The following is an 18,184-nucleotide window of genomic DNA, read 5'->3' as shown; positions in this document are numbered from 1 at the left end:
TATTAACTGAGGCTGTCAAGCTCCTTAAATGATAAAAAAGCACCATAAATGTATAAAGGGGTGCACATTACTTTTGCGCTGTATTTAAAATCTTCTGAAGCCATATGATTGTTTTGTGTGAGGAAATGCCCAATATGTTTTGTTATGGATTTGTACTGGAATACATTCAAATATAGCACCTCAAGACACATTGGAATACAGTTTAATGGACCACCTTTATAATAACTATGATATCAGTTTTATGGTGTTTTCTTGTCTTTTTTGAAGCTTGATAGCCTCCGTTTCCATTCATTTTCACTGTATGGAAAAGAGCAGCGTGAACATTCTGCTAAGCATCTTCTTTCAATTACCTAAACCAGTTTGATTTAGCTAACGACCACCTTCGACTATCCAGAAGCCCTGTAAAACAATCTACCACCTTAAAAACTGAATTTCCAGCAATCAGGATCAGATGTTGTGTGTCAGAGAAAGCTGGGAGCTTTAGGTGCTGAAAATAATGTGTATAAATAATTCCCATGCGCATATAATAGAGTCTGCGTGTGAAAATACTCCTGTGCTGCAATTCTGATATGAGAGCATTTGTGTGTGTGTGTGTGTGTTTGCAGCTAAACCCAGCCTATGCTGGGAAAACGTGCGGTCTGTGCGGTAATTATAATGGTAACCAAGGAGATGACTTCTTAACAGTGGGAGGGCTGGTGGAGACACGCGTCGAAGGATTCGGCAACGCATGGAAGATGAACGCAGACTGTGACAATGTTCAATTGCAACCCTCAGATCCCTGTATTTTAAACCCTAAGAGAGGTATAAACACTCACACACTCATACAGATACATGTATATGAACGCATTTTCAATATCAGGGGCACCACATGTAAAAGTTTAAACACAAATGAATGGCGGTTACAAGCCTGTAAAGATGCATATTTAAAGAGTATAAATGCACTTTTAGGAATTATCATCTCAATTTGAATGCTGCCAGTATGATATCATGATTTATATATATGCACTGAACACCAGAGGGCAACAAAGGCCATTAGGTAAAGTGTCGTATTGTGTCTACAGTACGTTTTGCAGAAGAGGCCTGTGCTGTGCTGCTTTCTATGAAGTTTGTGCCCTGCCACTATGTGGTCAACCCTGAGCCATATGTAAAGAACTGCCGCTATGACGTCTGCTCCTGCGCAGACGGCCAAGTTTGTCTGTGTGATGCTGTTCGTAGCTATGCAGCCGCCTGCGCAGCCAAGGGAGTGCTAATCAACTGGAGGGGACATGGATACTGTGGTATTTCTCATTCTGTGTTTATATGCCATACGAAATATGTTTTTATTTCTTAGTTTTTTATTTTTTCTTTGTATTTTATATTATTTTTCAGTACAAATATATCTTCATTCTGAAATAGAGAACTTGAAGAGAAGATATTATGTCTTGTTATCTGAAATATATATCAAAATTAAGTAAGTTTGTGATTACAACATGAAATTTCTATATCACAGAATAAAAATGAATCTGCCAATGTGGTAAGAAAAATAATTTTAAATGATTACATTTATTATTATAATATATTAATTATATATTATTAAATTATGATGAATGTATTATTACACATACATTAAAATGTAACTAATTTAAATATATTTTTTTACTTTTTGGAAAGTAATTTTTTTTAATTTTTCTTGTTTTAATAAGTATTTTTTTCAAAGCAAACAAGTTGACCCATGCTTCTAACGTAAATGCATGTTTATTTAAGAATGCTTAGATATTTGTATTGAAAAACAAGACAAAAATACTGAATAAGAAAATCATTTTTTGCAGTGTATTGCATGTTAAGTCAGCAAAACAGCTGAATAAACATACTAAATAATGTGTTATTGAAAATCTAAAAATGCATTTTAAAGGTTTACATAATAAAAGTCAATGGAAGGTCTCCTTCAGGACAGAAGAGCAAATGTGTGTGTGTTTGTGTGTGTGTGTCTGGGCAGAACTGACCTGTCCGGATGACCAGGTGTATGAGGTGTGTGGGAGTGTGTGTAATCAGACGTGCCGCTCTCTGTCGCTGCCTGACGGTGATTGTGGTGGCTTCTGTGAGGAAGGCTGTTTCTGCCCCAGAGGACTCTTCCTCAGCGACGCGGGCGAGTGTGTGCCCCCCGAACACTGCTCGTGCCACCATAACGGAGAGATCTTTGAGCCTAACGACATGATTGGGGACCATCACTCCATCTGGTTAGCAGGAAAAAACAACACAGTAATTTATTAAACAGATGCACATCAGCTTTCTTTGATAGCCTGACGTTTAATCAAATACCTGTGTTGCACAGAACGCATATACAGATAAACGGATACATATATACAATGCATTGTAAATATAAAAAAATACATATAAATATTAATAAATATATATATATATATATATATATATACTGTATATATATATATATATATATAATTTCTTTTGAAAGAAAGTAATACTTACAGTCAGCAAGGATGCATTAAATTGTTCAAAACTGACAAAGACTTATTATATATATTGTATATATATATACATCTGTAGTACATCTATATTACATGACATTACATTGTACATTAAAATAGAAAACAGGTATTTTAAATTGTAATATTTCACATTATTATTGTTTTTACTGTATTTTAGATCAAAGAAATTCAGCCTTAGTGAGCACTTATTAAGCATGGGGTATATATGTGTGTGTGTGTGTGTGTGTGTGTGTATTATTGTTTTAAATGTCAGTGTTAATGTTTTTCTGTGTATGTTTTCTTGTAGTGTATGCGAGAGTGGATCCATGCAATGCACTTCTAATGAAGCCACTGGATCTACTCTGTCTGACCTCTTCTTTGACGAACATTCTTCTTCAAGAGGTATTCCTCCTCACTTTCGTATCTCTGTGCACTTCTAATGGAGCACAATTGCACATCAGTGACACACAAGTGGACAGAATATTGTCAAGTGGCTCAGACAAGTACATACAGTATACATATAATACATACATATAATGAATTCATTGAGTGTGTTTTTCACCTGTAGGGCGGCGCTCTATCACTTGTCCCCCTCCACTGCAGCGGTTTGAGTGTGAGAGTGTGAGGGATGCTGGGATAGAGTGTGCCAAGACCTGCCAGAATCTGGACCTGGAGTGTGTCAGTCAGGGATGTGTGTCTGGCTGTATGTGTCCACTTGGAATGGTAAGTGTGAGAGTGAACATTAGGAAGCACAGCGACGAACCGTTTGACATTTCTCTCGTCAAAATCGATTATGTTTACATTAATGAAACTCATTAATATTCATGAGCCAGGACTTCAGCATACTAGGACTGGTCAGTTCAGATCAGATCAGCTTTACGTTTCCTTATCTATACTACATTAACTACAACTTTTCACTGTTTTCATAAATATTTCTGAAAATACTTTTGAAAAATACACTACCATTCAACTGAATGAAGAACTTATTCTCACCAAGGCTGCATTTATATGATCAAAACTAAATTAAACAGTAGTACTGTGAAAAATTATTCTGTTTTCTATTTTAATACGTATTAAAATTGTATTTATTCCTGTGTTGCAAAGCTGAATTTTCAGCATCATTAATCCAGTCCTCAGTGACACTTTTGAACTTTCTATCTACCAACATTTTACATATGAAAGTCATTACATCTTCCAAATACATAAACTCACGTGTGAAGTTCGATATAGTATGTCAGATGCCTGCAGCAGGAGCACAGTTTATATCAGGAATGCACATCATAAGAAATTCATATTTTAATATCCGAAAAAGTTGAGTTTGCAACTTTTTAATGGATTATACTGTTGACGCTATAAGGATTGATTTAATGGCTGTTTGCAGGTTCGACACAAAAAAGAATGCATTCCCCAAGACCAGTGCCCTTGTTACCATAACAACCGTCCCTATGCCTCAGGACAGAGCATTAATGTGGACTGCAACACCTGGTAAATCAGCCAATCAGGGCTCATCCCGACACTGTAATGTCATTTTGTTGCGAACATCAGATGAGAAGTATAAACATTCCAATCATTCTATTACAATTACATTTCCTTTTGTGTCCCAGTGTTTGTGAGAAGCGTCAGTGGAAGTGTACGCAGCGTGTGTGTGACGGTGTGTGTCGTGTGATAGGAGAGACACACTACATCAGCTTTGATGGACTCAAGTTCTCGTTTCCTGGACCTTGCCAATACGTGCTATCTCAGGTAAAGCCAATATTCTCTCTCTCTTGCTCTCTTTCCTCCTCGGTCCCTCATATTCTCCTGTTTTCCCTCATTCTTCTGTCTGTCTGAGCAGGATTACTGTAACGGGGTGGACGGCACGTTTAGGGTTCTGGTGGAGAACTCTGCTTGTGGGATCGCAGGCTACCGCTGCAGTAAAAGCATCACAGTGTTGTACATGGGAGGACTGATTGTCATGGAACACAACGAGGTAAAATTATTGTTATATTTTACATAAAAAAACAGATATCTACAGTCCTGGATGCTGACTTGTCAACACACAATACAGCATCAGCTGTTTTTGTTGGAAATTGTTGGTCATATTGAGTCTGAAATAAAATATAATATTATTTAAATAAATATCTGTTGTATTAAAAAAAATCACACTTACAATATCAGAAAGGTTGTGATTAAATAATTACTACTAAAATATAGAACATATTTTGTATAGTACACTGATTCTATTATTCTTCCACCATGTTAACACATATTACTTACTGTAAGCATTATATGTGAAGTGAAAGCATACAGGTTTTGTCTTTCTTACTCCGTTGTCCTCTTCTTCTGTAGGTGAGGATGAAGAGGCCTGTGTTGAAAGAGACAGCGGTTGAGATTGTGCGCTCGGGACAGTATTACATCATCCTTCTGGGTAAACACATCTCCATCACCTGGGACACAGGAACCCGAATCTCACTGCAGATCAATGGACAGTACAGGGTAACACACACACACACACACACACACACACATCTGCCTAGCTATCTAAATGAGCACATACCATAGATTATTTTTTTAAATGTTTAAAAAGTTATTTATGAATAATTTTAGCAAGAGTTAACTCAATTAAAAATCATTTTAAGTTAAAATAAATTTTTTATTTATGAATCAAATTTTATAAATAAATATTTATTAATTTTATCTTTAAGCATGTTCTCAAAGTGAATTCTTAAAGAAAAAGAGTTAAATAAGGACTTATGAATCAAATTTTATGAATAAAATCTATTTATGAATGTTTTTGACATTAGTCAGAATTTTGACATTAGTATAAATCACATTTTATGAATGTTTTATGAATAATTGTTTCTTTGAGCATGTCCTCAAAAGTGAGTTTTTGTCACGGTAACTCTAAAAAGTAAAAAATATTTTAGATTTAGAAATGATTTTTGAATCCAAATATTTGTATAAAATATGATTTAGGAATTATTTCTACCTGGGTTTTTGTCAGATTTTACTGGTTAAATAAAAAAAAAAAACTGTTAAAAAATGATTTATTATATATTTGGGTATGTCCCCAAAGTGATATGTAATATTTAGCAAACAGCTAACCCTGATAAAAATCATTTTTAGAGTTCAAAAATAATTTATGAATCAAAATGTATGAATGAAATATGATTTATAAATCATTTTTACCTTTGAAAATGTTCCAGAATTGGAACAAACCCAAGTTGTTTCCATAGTGCAGTTACATGAAACACACACATTCTCTGCTTACACAAATTGCTTCTCTAAGGGTTTACAGTTTAGAAATTAAGAATAAGCTTAAAATAAGTTTATGTATGTGTGTTTAAGGGGAAAGTCTGTGGCCTTTGTGGAAATTTTGATGCCATTCAGAATAATGACCTGTTGAGCAGCAGTAATCAGATGGAGGTGGACGCTGCAGACTTTGGAAACTCGTGGAAAGTTCGACCCAGCTGTGCTGACGCTGTTCCGGTGAGTTCATGGCCATCACAGCCTGAACTAGAGTGTATTCTTACAGCGACTATAGAGGCATAAAATGACCTCATATTTTGACGTCTGTGTGCAGGTTGTGTCTCAGTGCAGCACAGACATGGTGAAGCTGGTGACGGTGGAGCAGTCCTGCCGTGTGCTCACCAGCACCATTTTCAGGGAGTGCAATAGTGTGGTTGGTAACATTTATACTCTAACAGTCACAATTAAAATGACGAAAATACATTGCCATGTGGTCATTACTCCTATTGCTTACGCTTTTTTTTAAACGTATTTCTCTGTCTGTGTCAGGTGGACCCTGAGCCGTACTGGGACATCTGTACTCATGACACATGCTCGTGTCCGTCTGTGGGTGATTGTGCATGTTTCTGTAACACTATTGCCGCCTATGCTCACGAGTGTGCTCAGAAGGGACTGGTGGTGAACTGGAGGTCCAACGACTTGTGCCGTAAGTTTCACTACTCATTTACTCACCCACATGTCATTTCATGTAAATGAAAGTTCATATTCTTTTAAACAATAAAAGTGGATGGTTATAAAAGCTCTCAAGCCCCAAAAAGGACAAAAAACGGTAAAAGTACCCTAAAGTAGTTCAGATCAATCATTCACAGTGTTCCAAGTCTTTTAAACTGTTAAATAGTTGTGTTGTGAAAATATGATTTTTATTAATAGCAAATTAAAGGGCAAAACTAATTTGAGCATTTCCAGTTTTTGTGAGATTTAAGAGTTTTTTTTTATCAAAATGGGTAAATATTTTAGTAATTTATGGATCATTAAAAAATTTTCGAGCATATCCTCAAAAGTGTTTTTTTTGTCAGATTTAGCTAGTTAACTGTAATATATATATTTTTGAAAAACTTCAAAAAGTTATTTCTGAATCATTTTTACCTGAGAATTTTAGAGTTAAAATGATTTATGTAATTATTTTTGTTATACAAGTTATTAATAGCAAATTAAAGGGCAAAACTAATTTGAGCATTTCCAGTTTTTGTGAGATTTAAGAGTTTTTTTTAATCAAAATGGGTAAATATTTTAGTAATTTATGGATCATTAAAAATTTTTCGAGCATATCCTCAAAAGTGTTTTTTTTTGTCAGATTTAGCTAGTTAACTGTAATATATATATTTTTTGAAAAACTTCATGAACAAAAAGTTATTTCTGAATAATTTTTACCTGAGAATTTTAGAGTTAAAATGATTTATGTAATTATTTTTGTTATACAAGTGTGTGTGTGTGAATGTAAAAATGAAGTTTTATGGAAATAAAAATATATAGAACTCTGTTGCTAATGGTATAGGCCTATAATACATTAAATACAGATTATAAATACATAGAATTAAATACAATTATATAAATACATAAAACTACTGTAAACTGTATAGGCCTAAATGCAGTGACAAATATCTAATGTTGGCTAATTTCTGAGCCTGGTGAGAACAATTTTTATTGATGGTTAAACTAGCCCTTTAATCCCAAGGGGCAAAATAATGCTATGTACTCTAAGTCATATTGTAGAACAGTGTGTTGTAACTGACTGTTTACTTGCAGCACTGAGCTGTGAGGAGTTGAATAAGGACGCAGGGGTGGAGTGTGAGTGGAGATATAACACCTGTGGAAGCGCTTGCCCTCCCACCTGCCAGCACCCTGAGCCTCTGAGCTGTCCCATCACATGTGTGGAGGGATGCCATGCTGTCTGCTCACCAGGTAGCGCCAATTCACACATACTCGCAAGTAAGTTGACTTCATAGACTTCCAGTTCACTTTCATTCACACATTCTGTCTGCTTCTGTCCCTCAGGGCAAGTTTTAGATGAGGTGCTGAGGAAGTGTGTGGAAGCGTCACAGTGTCAGGTGTGCATGCATGACGGAGAGAGAATCTCCCATGGAAAACAGTTCATCCTTAACCATGACGATCCTCATCTCTGCCAGATATGGTACACCATGCTCTGTTTATAATCTCAATTGCTCATTATTGTATGCAGTGTGTGGGAGAATCTCACAAAGAAAAGTTTTAATCCCAAAATTGAATTGAACAAATGTAAATATTACATAAGACAATTTTTGTTGTTGCTAGGACCATTAAATTGTTTTGCATTTTTACATTATTTTCATGATTTCACCACAAATGTTAAATTACTGTAAAGCAAAAATATCATTCAATATCATTCTCTGGAATGATGAGTTATGAATCATGATGTTTAGATATATTATCATTTAAAAGTAAATGACATTATTTATTTATTTATTATATAATATTATATATATTTATATACTATTATAATGTTTATTAGTATTTATTTATATTTTATTTTATTCATTTTTATCTTATATTTTCAGTTTAAGCTTTAGTAATTTTATTATGTGCTTTTGTCATTTGTATTACTTCTTAAAATTTAGTTTAGTTTAGTTTCTATTTAGTTTAGTTTTGGTTTTAGTCATTTCGGTACTTCAACTTAAGTTACTTTTATTTCAGTTTATTTGCCAAGGCAACATTTCTTTCAGATGTTTTCTTCTAATATTTATATTTTATTTTATAAAAATATATATAATAAATGTTTTAATTTCAATTAACAAACATTTTTCAATAATTTGCTATCAATAACAGCACAGATATGCACACAATAAAGCTCTTTCTGATACACACAAAGACACAAAGTATATTAATAATACACAATATTATTTAAATATTTTATTAATATTTATTTTATAATTTAAACGTGTGTTCCATTTTTAATATATAGAATTTTCCACATTAAATTAATGAGAATTGTGGCTAATTGTCATAAATGATTGTAAACATTATTTAACTTTATAATATATAATTTTTTTTTTATTCATCCATTTAAGTGTATAATATTGTCATGTTTGTTATGTTTTCAGTCACTGTGAGAGCAACACGTTGACGTGCGGCCCATGTCCTGTAACTGGTTTCGCCTCCACACTAACACCAACCACCGTCAGCAACACCCCGACGCCGCTCCCGTTTTCCACCCCGGTGCCTGCCGATGCCTGCGACAGAGCGATGGACCTGGCCTTCCTCGTGGACGGCTCCTCTGCTCTGAGTGAAGAAGACTTCGGCTTGGTCAAGCTCTTCATCCTCCGTGTGGTGGAGCGCTTCCGCATGGGTTCGGCCCATACTCGCGCCACGGTCCTGCTCTTCCACTCCGGCGTGAAAAGTTACGACATGCAGGTGCAGAAGTGGATCTTCAAGAAGATGGTGCGTGATCTGCGTTACAGCGGAGGTGATGTTGCGTTTATGGATGAGGCCATAAAATATCTAGCTGTCTACATTTACGATAAAAACAAGCGTGAGCATGCGGGCCGCGTCGCTATCTTGCTGACGGCGAGTGCAAATCCTCGGCCCATGCGTAGTACTCAGCGTCTGCTGCGTAAAAAAGACATCACCATCCTCACGGTGGCTCTAGGGCCTGACGTCAACATGGCACAGGTTAATGAGATCACGAAAGCCACACCCAGCAGTCGCTCATACGTGGTGAGCAGCGTGTCGGAGCTGGACGATGAAGCTCTGGCCATCACGGACTACCTCTGCACTTTGGGATTGGATCCTGAACCCCCAAAGAAACCCTCTACTACAAAGCCCAGCACCACTTCAGTCACTCCAACAACTACCGCCACCTCTAAACTCACTACCGCCACGATTCCGCCAACCGCTGCCATTGTAAACACATTTCCCAGCATCCCCAGCCCTGGAACAACATTTCCTCCAACCACAGTAACAACATACGAGGTCGTCTTCCTGTTGGAAAGCTCAGATGCAGTTGGCGAGGAGGGCTTCAATAAAACACGTGATGCTTTGGTTGATGTCGTTGCTTCGCTTGATCAAAAAGAGGTGGAGAATCTACGGATCACAGTGGTGCAGTACTCCTTCACGGTTACTGTGGTAATCAGCCGCATGGAATTGCAGCACAGGGAGCAGGTGTTGCAAAGAATGCGACAATTACGTTGGACCAAAGGTGCGGAGGTCAACACAGGCCACGCCATTCGTTCTGTGTATGAGACTGTCACTACAGACACACCCAGTAATACGCCAGACCAGATGGTGTTTCTCATCACACAGAGCCCTCCGACGGACGTCATTCAGCGGCCTCCGAGCTCGGCTCATAAAAAAGTGTATCCGATTGGGATCGGCCAACAGATTCGATATGAGGATCTGGTGCAGTTGAGCTTCCCGGATGAACCGATCATGCTGGATAATCCTTCGGATCTTAAGAGACTGCGGCCCATGCTGATCAATATCAGTAAAACCATCAGAAGGCCTGTGCTGCCTACACTGCCACCCAGAGCCACGCTGCCCCCTTCAGGTCAGATACAACAACAACGCTACACTCTTTTCGCATATTGTCACATTCTAGGGCTGCACCATTTAGAGGAAAAAAATTAACTTTGGAAAAAAGCTCTAGGTTTGCTGTGCTTTTTAGTAGGCCTACACAATTTGGCCAAAATATTTTGATATATCAATATAACTGTAAAATAATAATTAATAATATTTATGATTATTTAATTTTTACTAAATTAAAATATTATTAATATTTTAATATTAATATAACAATACAAAAATGTATATATAAATAAATAAATATAATTTTCTTTACAACAATAAAAATTAGACTTTGCAATTTGATAATCACACTAAACCAGTGGTTCTCAACCTTTATGACTCCAAGGCCCCTCCATTATTAACAATAATATTCAAAGACCCCATGACTTTTTCAGTTGTTTATGATTTACTGGATTAGGATTTAAATGTTGTTGTTTTTTAAATACATTTTTGTAATAATATCTTTTACTCAATAAAGTATTTAGAGCTTGGAATAATCACAAAAATTTGTTTTTTATATTATATATAAAATGCATATAGAGTTATGAAATTTAATTAATAATTTTTTTTTAAATTTTACTCACTTTTAAAATTAGGCTACTGCATATATCCAGGTTTTCCAAGACTGGGGGAACCCTGGTTCTTCAAAGGAAAAAAATAGTTGAATGAATTAACATAAGAAATATGTTGATTTTTTGTTGTTTTTGCTGTTTTAATGATGTTTTATCTTATTTTATTTTATAATTTTAAGTCATCTTGAGGCCCTCTTAGAAGTTTGCTGAGGTTGAGAACCACTGCACTAAACCATAATGATTTCAATTTTATTTAATTGTGTAGCCCTACTATGTTCTTTCTTTTAAATTGCTAAAGGACCAGTCAGGCAGCAGAGAGAATGACTGCTGTGGAACAATGGAATAATGTAATTCTCTCAATTAGTGTGGAAATTGGCTGGCAAATGATGCAAAAACATCCTTTTGTACAGAAAATTATCAAAAATGAATGGATTTGTATTAGTCAGTGGCAGTAGAGCAGTTGTCTAGCAACTACCTAACAAACAACACCTCAGATTACTTTAGCAACCACCCCGAATGCCCTAGCAACCACCCAGAATACCCTAGCAACAGCCTAGCTATCACACAGAACACTGTCGCAAGTATCTAGCAACTGCTGCCTAGCAACCGCCCAGAACAATGTAGCAACCACTCTGAATGCCCTAGCAACCATCCAGAACTCCCTAGCAACGGCCCAGCAACCACTCATGACACCTTAGCAAAAATCTAGTAACTGCTTACTTACCCAGAGCAGCCTAGCAACCACATAGAACACCTTAGTAACCATTTATCACTTCCCTAGTAACCCATGCAAAGCTCAAGCTGATATTTGAATTTTGCCGTTTCTAGTTGTTGAATGCAAAGATAGTCAATGCATAGATGCTTAAGGAGTGATGCATACATGCTTTCTTTGTAATTCTATCAGTGTGTGTGTTTGATCAGTGCCATGTTCAAAGCCCATGGACGTGCTGTTCCTGCTAAGAGCCTCTTCTGATAACCAGTTTGAAGACTTCAAAACATTTGTGAGAACCTTTATAAAGGGCACAAATATCGGTACGTCTCAATAGGTGGTGACTGACAGGTCAATAGACTCCGTGCAAGAGGCAGCAAACGAGGCTCTGACCGCTGGTGGGTGAAATAGTTTTACCGCTGTATCAATGCACTCTTTTAAGTGGTCTTTAAAGTAATGTTCAGGATTCAATAGAAATGTAACATTATTAACAGCATCAATGGTACATTGTTGATTTCTACTCCAATTTAAATCCCCTCAGACTGTAAAACAAGCCTGTTTACAGTAATGCATAATGTCTGTGGGGCAAGATATTCCAGATTTAAAAGCAATACCGTGCAGCTTGTATTTTTGTTTAAAAAATGTTACTGTATGTATGAAATATGATTTATTTTTAAGTTGTAAAATTAGGGATTATTTAAAAGCAGAACTGTTCATCTTAAGTTTTAAACATGCTTGATTGGTTTTACTTCTTTACTATGTACAAAAAATATTTTTCAGATGTTGTCTAAAGCAGAGGGATGAGTTGAAATGATTTTCTGCTGTAATCAACAGCATGTCACTACAAAAGTATTTTAGTGTCATGTTAACATTAAAAAAAATTTAAATTAAATGGAATCTAAATGTATTTTGAGAATAAAATCGTGATGTTTTGAAAACATAACAGGCTTTTTATGGGAATAAAAATCATAAAGTTTAAAGAATAAATTTGTAGCATTATGAAATGAAATCACAGCATTATTAGATTAAAGTCATGATCAGTATAAAGTCATAAGGACTGTAACATCAAAGTGAAGTGCAGTCAGCCACCGGTTGCTACTTCAGATTGCATAAAGAGGCAATTTCCTGAATGTCTGTCTTGTTCCTTCTCATGAATAAATTCAATTTCTTACATAACTGCTCCATTGTCCTCATACTAATGACAACTTGGGGCTGATGCAGCAATATACCAAATATTTCTTTGTTAGTAAATATTACATATCTACTTTATTTACACAATATTATGTATTTAAAATCCTACTTTCATGATTTGAATTACGTAACTTTATGACTTACAAGTAGCTCGTGTTTGTTGCATACAGGTGTGTCAGTGTTTCCTATTGGAGTGGGTAACCAGTATGACCAGACTGAACTGAGCACGCTCGCGGGACGGCACGCTCAGGACAACATCATTCGGCTCAGCAGCACAGAGTACCTGCTCGCCATGGCTGCACTCGACCAGTCGTTCACCGACAAACTCTGCAGGGGTGAGACTCTCGTATACACACACATAACACAATAAAACAGGAATACTGTAGCAGTTTGATTATGGTGATGGTGATGATGATGTCCCTCAGCGGGTCCTCCTGGAGTGTGTGTGGATGATGAAGGGAATGAACGGAAGGTGAGCTGTGTTTTAGTAGGATGCAAAATTGCCATCATTCCATCAAACTCCCATTAAAGACCTCAACTTATTTACATCAGCTTCTGATTTTCTACCATTCAAACTCTTGATCTGATGCAAACCTTCCAAGAACAATCTGTCTTTCACTGGATCTCGGGATCCATAATATTTTCACTGAACCAGACATTATGGGCCATTAACTTCATCTCTCAAAAAACCTAAGCTACAGCTGCTCGCTAATGAATAGTTTAATAATAGGCTAGTAACATATTCGATGCAAGTACGCAAACATGAATGCTTGGCCAATGCATTACAAGCATGCACATGCACTTTTGGGTGGCAATGGCAGTAGCTAACCTCTGAACTCAGGGGGGCGATAGAGTTACATTTAAATGTTTATGCCATTAAAGCTCAATGTGATGTTATTCAGACAGTTAGCTATAAATGTCAACGCTTAAACCAACTTGCTTTTAAAGAGTTTCTTCAATCTGTTGACAGCAGATGTCCTGAAAGAGAAAAATGACAACATAAGAAAGTTTATGCTAATGCCCCCTATAGCACCACATTTCAGAATGCAACAAATGCATACAGTAGCTTGCATATAGACAGAAGTGTTTGCATTCACTTACTTGCATATAGTATGTTTTAGCCTACCTAGGGCTGCATGACTTTTTGGCTGTTTTGGGCTTTTTCTGAAATTGCAATTTATAGTGCTATAAAAATAGTGCTATTTGGCCAAAAATGATGTGAGTATATATAACTATAAATATATAACTATAATAATAATTGTATTGTAAAATAATTATTAGATACAATTTGAAATCAACTAAGAAATATTACTTTCATAATGTTTCATTGTAAAATAAAAAAAAAATTATTTAAGAAAAATTATATAATTATTATTTTATTTTACATTAAAACTGTAATATTACAAAACTAATATTTTTGGATGTCTTAAAGTTTTCATTTTCACATTTTAAACCATAAAGCTTGTATTTTGGTGGAAAACCACAGTGTCAGTTTATAAGCACTTTTCTTCACAAGTTTGGGAAGATGGTTGACGTGTGTTGCGTTTTCAAATGCCCGTTACAAATGACTCCGAGCAGATGCAGAGATGGAGTTCGAGATGGTTTTACTGTGAGCCAAGCTGCTCTGAGACAATGAAAATACTGGATCATGAGTTGTTCGAGTATAAAAGAACACAGTGCAGCACTTTACTGTGAAACACACAGCACATATACTATATGCAAATAAATTGCAGCCATTCTGTTTGACATTTAGCCATTTAGTGATTTCGGTTTTATTTTGATTAATCGTGCAGCGTCTACCGCAGACTAACAAAGGCTCCTGATGTTCTGGTTTGTACATCTAATGCTCTATTCTGATCATTTCTTCCATCAGCCCGGTGAGACGTGGTTGTTGCCAGACGGCTGTCACTCAGTGCTGTGCAACCCATCAGGCACGGTAACGGTGCAGAGCCACCGCATCAACTGTGAGAAGATGGAGCCTCCCGTCTGCAAAAACAACCTCCCAGCCCTCCGCTACAATCACACCTGCGGCTGTACCTGGACCTGTCCCTGTACGAACACACACCCCTCACTATACAGCAACCAATCCTGTTACTAATCTCATCACACAGTGCAATGCACCACAACCTTCCAGTGTTAAGTAATATCACCTGTAGGTTTCAACAGTTGTTTTCTTGTCTCATTATTTGATTGGACAGCCAAAAGTAGTAATTTTTTCACAAACTTGGCTTAAAAATGCAATCAAGTCAAGTGACAACAATTTAGTGTACTACTGTTTAAAAAGTTGTTTGCTGCCTTATGCATTATAAAATTGAAAATGCAATATAAATTACAGTAGGGTTTCTAAAAATGCCCTAAAAACATGCATACTTCCATTCCTACAGGTAGTTGCATGGGCAGCTCCACTAGTCACGTTGTGTCATTTTCGGGTGCGGCTCTAAAACTGAGAGCCGCTTGCTCCTATTTGCTGCTTCGCTCAGGAGGGGTGGAGCTAGTGTTGCATACAGCTGCCTGTCAAAGCTCACCCAATCAGATCTGCATGAAGAGTCTGGAGCTGAGGAAGGGTGGAACGAGTGTGGTGCTACGGGATGACATGAAGGTTGATAAATTGCAAAAGCATGCAAAGTGAAGAGTTCACTAAATTAGCAAAGAGGGTCAACATGTTTCTCTTTACTGCAGGTGACTGTGGGCGGTGTGATTACTGCAGTGCCATTCAGAAGTGAGGGAGTGACTGTGACACAAATTGGTGCAATACTGCACCAGCTGAGATCAGAGCAGCATGGTTTCACACTCACCTTCACTCCTCACAGCAATGAGTTCATGGTCAATATGGACATCACCATGAAACCTAACACCACTGGCTTATGTGGTAAATACACTTCCTTTAAGCTTACGACAGTAATTTTTGGAGTGTGATTGTTTAGGAGAGTATAAGTCTGCCTGTATCATGTCGTGTGGTATTCAAAATTAATTATTTTAAATTTAATTTACATTTCTAAAAGTGATTTAAGATTGCATGCAAAACTGTCAAATTCAAATTTGAAGAATTATTGAATTATGAAATTCAAAGAAATTTATATATCTGCTCTGTGGGTTTTTGTTTAACATTTGTTAATATGTTTTTATTTATTCGTAATCATATGGGGTATTTACATTAAATGATATTAGCACTTCTGTCATGAGAACTCTCAGAAAGTTTAGCAAAGTAGGATACATGTCAATGCTAATGTGTTGGTCTTGGTGGAATAGATCTGCTACGCTGCTGATGCCGAGACTTGCTACTGCCAATACATCCACAGACATGCTTCTGTGAGCATGTGGGAAATACTGCCGCTGCACAAATATGAAATAACCCCCATATATAACATACACGAAATCACCCCATAGCAGATCTATACAGGTGGAGCTGGGGAAGGTGGAGAGTTTCTGAAGCACGCTGCAACTGCTACAGCAAGCACTAGCCAAGTATTTGAATGTTGAGAAGCAAGCTCATTGGCTGCAGATGTGAAAAGAAACCAATCAGCTGTGCCATGTGAATAATGATGTGATGATATCAGATTGGTTAGACCTATCGGCCTACACCATCTTAAGTGATATAATAATAATCTATGTAATGCCACCTATAGAAATTTGTATTTAATTCAATATTTAAAATGTATGTTTCTTTAAAATGATTATATTTGAATTTAAGAATTGAATATATATATACTGTTGTATTATATACAATGTATTATAAAATATAATATACACGCTAGAAATTAATATTTATTTTAATAGTTAATAGTAATGTTTATTTCTTCAAATATTTAATTTTAATTTAATAATTTAAAAAAACCAAGAATAAAACGTGACTATGCCGAATTTCTTTGAACTGCACTTCCTCTTCCTGTCATTCTAGTTTAAAGTCCAATTCAACATCCTGTGGTGTGTGGTATTACATGAAACTTTTTTTTTTTTTACATTTTTCTTAACCTCCCATACCGTTTTTCCCAACCACCCATTGTGTGATGTACATAACTGGTCCGTCTCTCTCTCTCAGGTTCCTGCTCTGATGATCAGGTGGGTCTGGTGTTATCTGATGGCAGTGTGACCACAGACCCTGACATGTACCTGAAGGGATGGGCTCTGGGCGAGTGTGTCCAGAATCAGGAGGTTCAGTCGTGTGCTGCAGGTGTGGCGAAGGGCTGCGATGTGTTAAGTTCTGAGGTGTTCAGCCACTGTCACGCACTGGTCCCCCCGCAGGACTATGTGCAGATCTGTCGGACCGTGGCCTGCCAGCCTAATGCGGTGTGTGACCTTGTTACTGCGTACAGCAGCGTGTGCCGTCAACAGGGAGTGTGTGTGGACTGGAGGACGCCCACCCTCTGCCGTGAGTCTTCTGTGATTAATGAGTCATGTAGCGAAGTGCGCGAGGACCCTGCATGTCTCAGTTCAGTGAGAAGGTGGTACTTTGATCAACGTGCCTTAGAAAGAGAACAAACAGGAATTACAACAGATCTGTGTGTGCAGTAATGAAAGTCTCAAGCTTGAAAGAAAGTTAATGTGGAAGCATAAATCTAGTGGATGGTATTATGGAGTAACTTCCCCAAAAATGAAAATGATGGCATTATTTAATCACCCTCATGTTGTTCCAAACCTTTACGCTGTTATGACTACAAAAAGAGACATATTTACACCACTTTTACCATTCAACAGCAGTTCATAGCCACCAAACTCCAATAGGACAACAAAACACCATAGAAGTACTATAAAAGAAGTCTTCTGAAGACATACCACAGATTTTTGTGATAAAAAGACTAATAATCACTAATAATCTACTCTTTTATATTGGTATAAAAGTACTATTATAGTATTTATTAATATTTTGAATTAGCTTTTATTTTTATAGTTTTTATATAGTTTTTTTATGTAATTTAAAAAGTTTTGTAATTTTGTCAATTTATTTGTTTTTATTTTGAATATTTCTATTTTGCTTAAAGGGTTAGTTCACCCAAAAATGAAAATTCTGTCATTAATTATTCACCCTCATGTCGTTCTAAACCCGTAAGACCTCCGTTCATCTTCGGAACACAAATTAAGATATTTTTGATGAGTTCTGAGAGCTCTCTGACCCTCCCATAGACAGCAAGGGTCCTTACACGATCAACATCCAGAAACATTGCAAGGAGATCGATAAAATAATCCATGTGACATCACGGGTTCAACTGTAAGTTTACGAAGCTACGAGAATACTTTCTGTATGCAAAGAAAACAAAAATAACGACTTTATTCAACATTTCATCTCCTCCGTGTCACCCTGGTGCCATTTTGGAGAATATCCACTGAATGTAAACAGCGTATGCTATTCTGTGTCTGCTGCGTCACGCGGATAAGTTGAATAAAGTCGTTATTTTTGTTTTCTTTGCGTACAAAAAGTATTCTTG

The 18,184-nt window shown here is 36.6% G+C and overlaps 1 protein-coding gene across 1 annotated transcript in view; it reads left to right on the top strand.

The window, feature by feature from the left end:
* The window catches only part of LOC107600553 (von Willebrand factor-like), a 34,281-nt gene that overhangs the window by 7,610 nt on the left and 8,487 nt on the right, over positions 1-18,184 (top strand). Inside the window, 22 exon segments of the mRNA XM_016292489.1 lie at positions 606-801; positions 1,062-1,277; positions 1,976-2,216; positions 2,773-2,867; positions 3,034-3,188; positions 3,847-3,950; positions 4,070-4,208; positions 4,300-4,434; positions 4,794-4,940; positions 5,793-5,933; positions 6,028-6,126; positions 6,243-6,399; positions 7,500-7,655; positions 7,749-7,884; positions 8,831-10,272; positions 11,783-11,968; positions 12,932-13,096; positions 13,187-13,233; positions 14,635-14,812; positions 15,146-15,360; positions 15,441-15,630; positions 16,801-17,130. Of these exon segments, the coding sequence (XP_016147975.1) occupies positions 606-801; positions 1,062-1,277; positions 1,976-2,216; positions 2,773-2,867; positions 3,034-3,188; positions 3,847-3,950; positions 4,070-4,208; positions 4,300-4,434; positions 4,794-4,940; positions 5,793-5,933; positions 6,028-6,126; positions 6,243-6,399; positions 7,500-7,655; positions 7,749-7,884; positions 8,831-10,272; positions 11,783-11,968; positions 12,932-13,096; positions 13,187-13,233; positions 14,635-14,812; positions 15,146-15,360; positions 15,441-15,630; positions 16,801-17,130 (4,870 nt within the window).

The sequence above is a fragment of the Sinocyclocheilus grahami genome, unplaced genomic scaffold, assembly GCF_001515645.1.
Source record: "Sinocyclocheilus grahami isolate Dianchi unplaced genomic scaffold, SAMN03320097.WGS_v1.1 scaffold14.1, whole genome shotgun sequence".
In the NCBI taxonomy this organism is placed as follows: domain Eukaryota; kingdom Metazoa; phylum Chordata; class Actinopteri; order Cypriniformes; family Cyprinidae; genus Sinocyclocheilus; species Sinocyclocheilus grahami.
The sequence above is the reverse complement of the archived record's forward strand: the minus strand, read 5'-3'. Positions and strand labels throughout refer to the sequence as shown.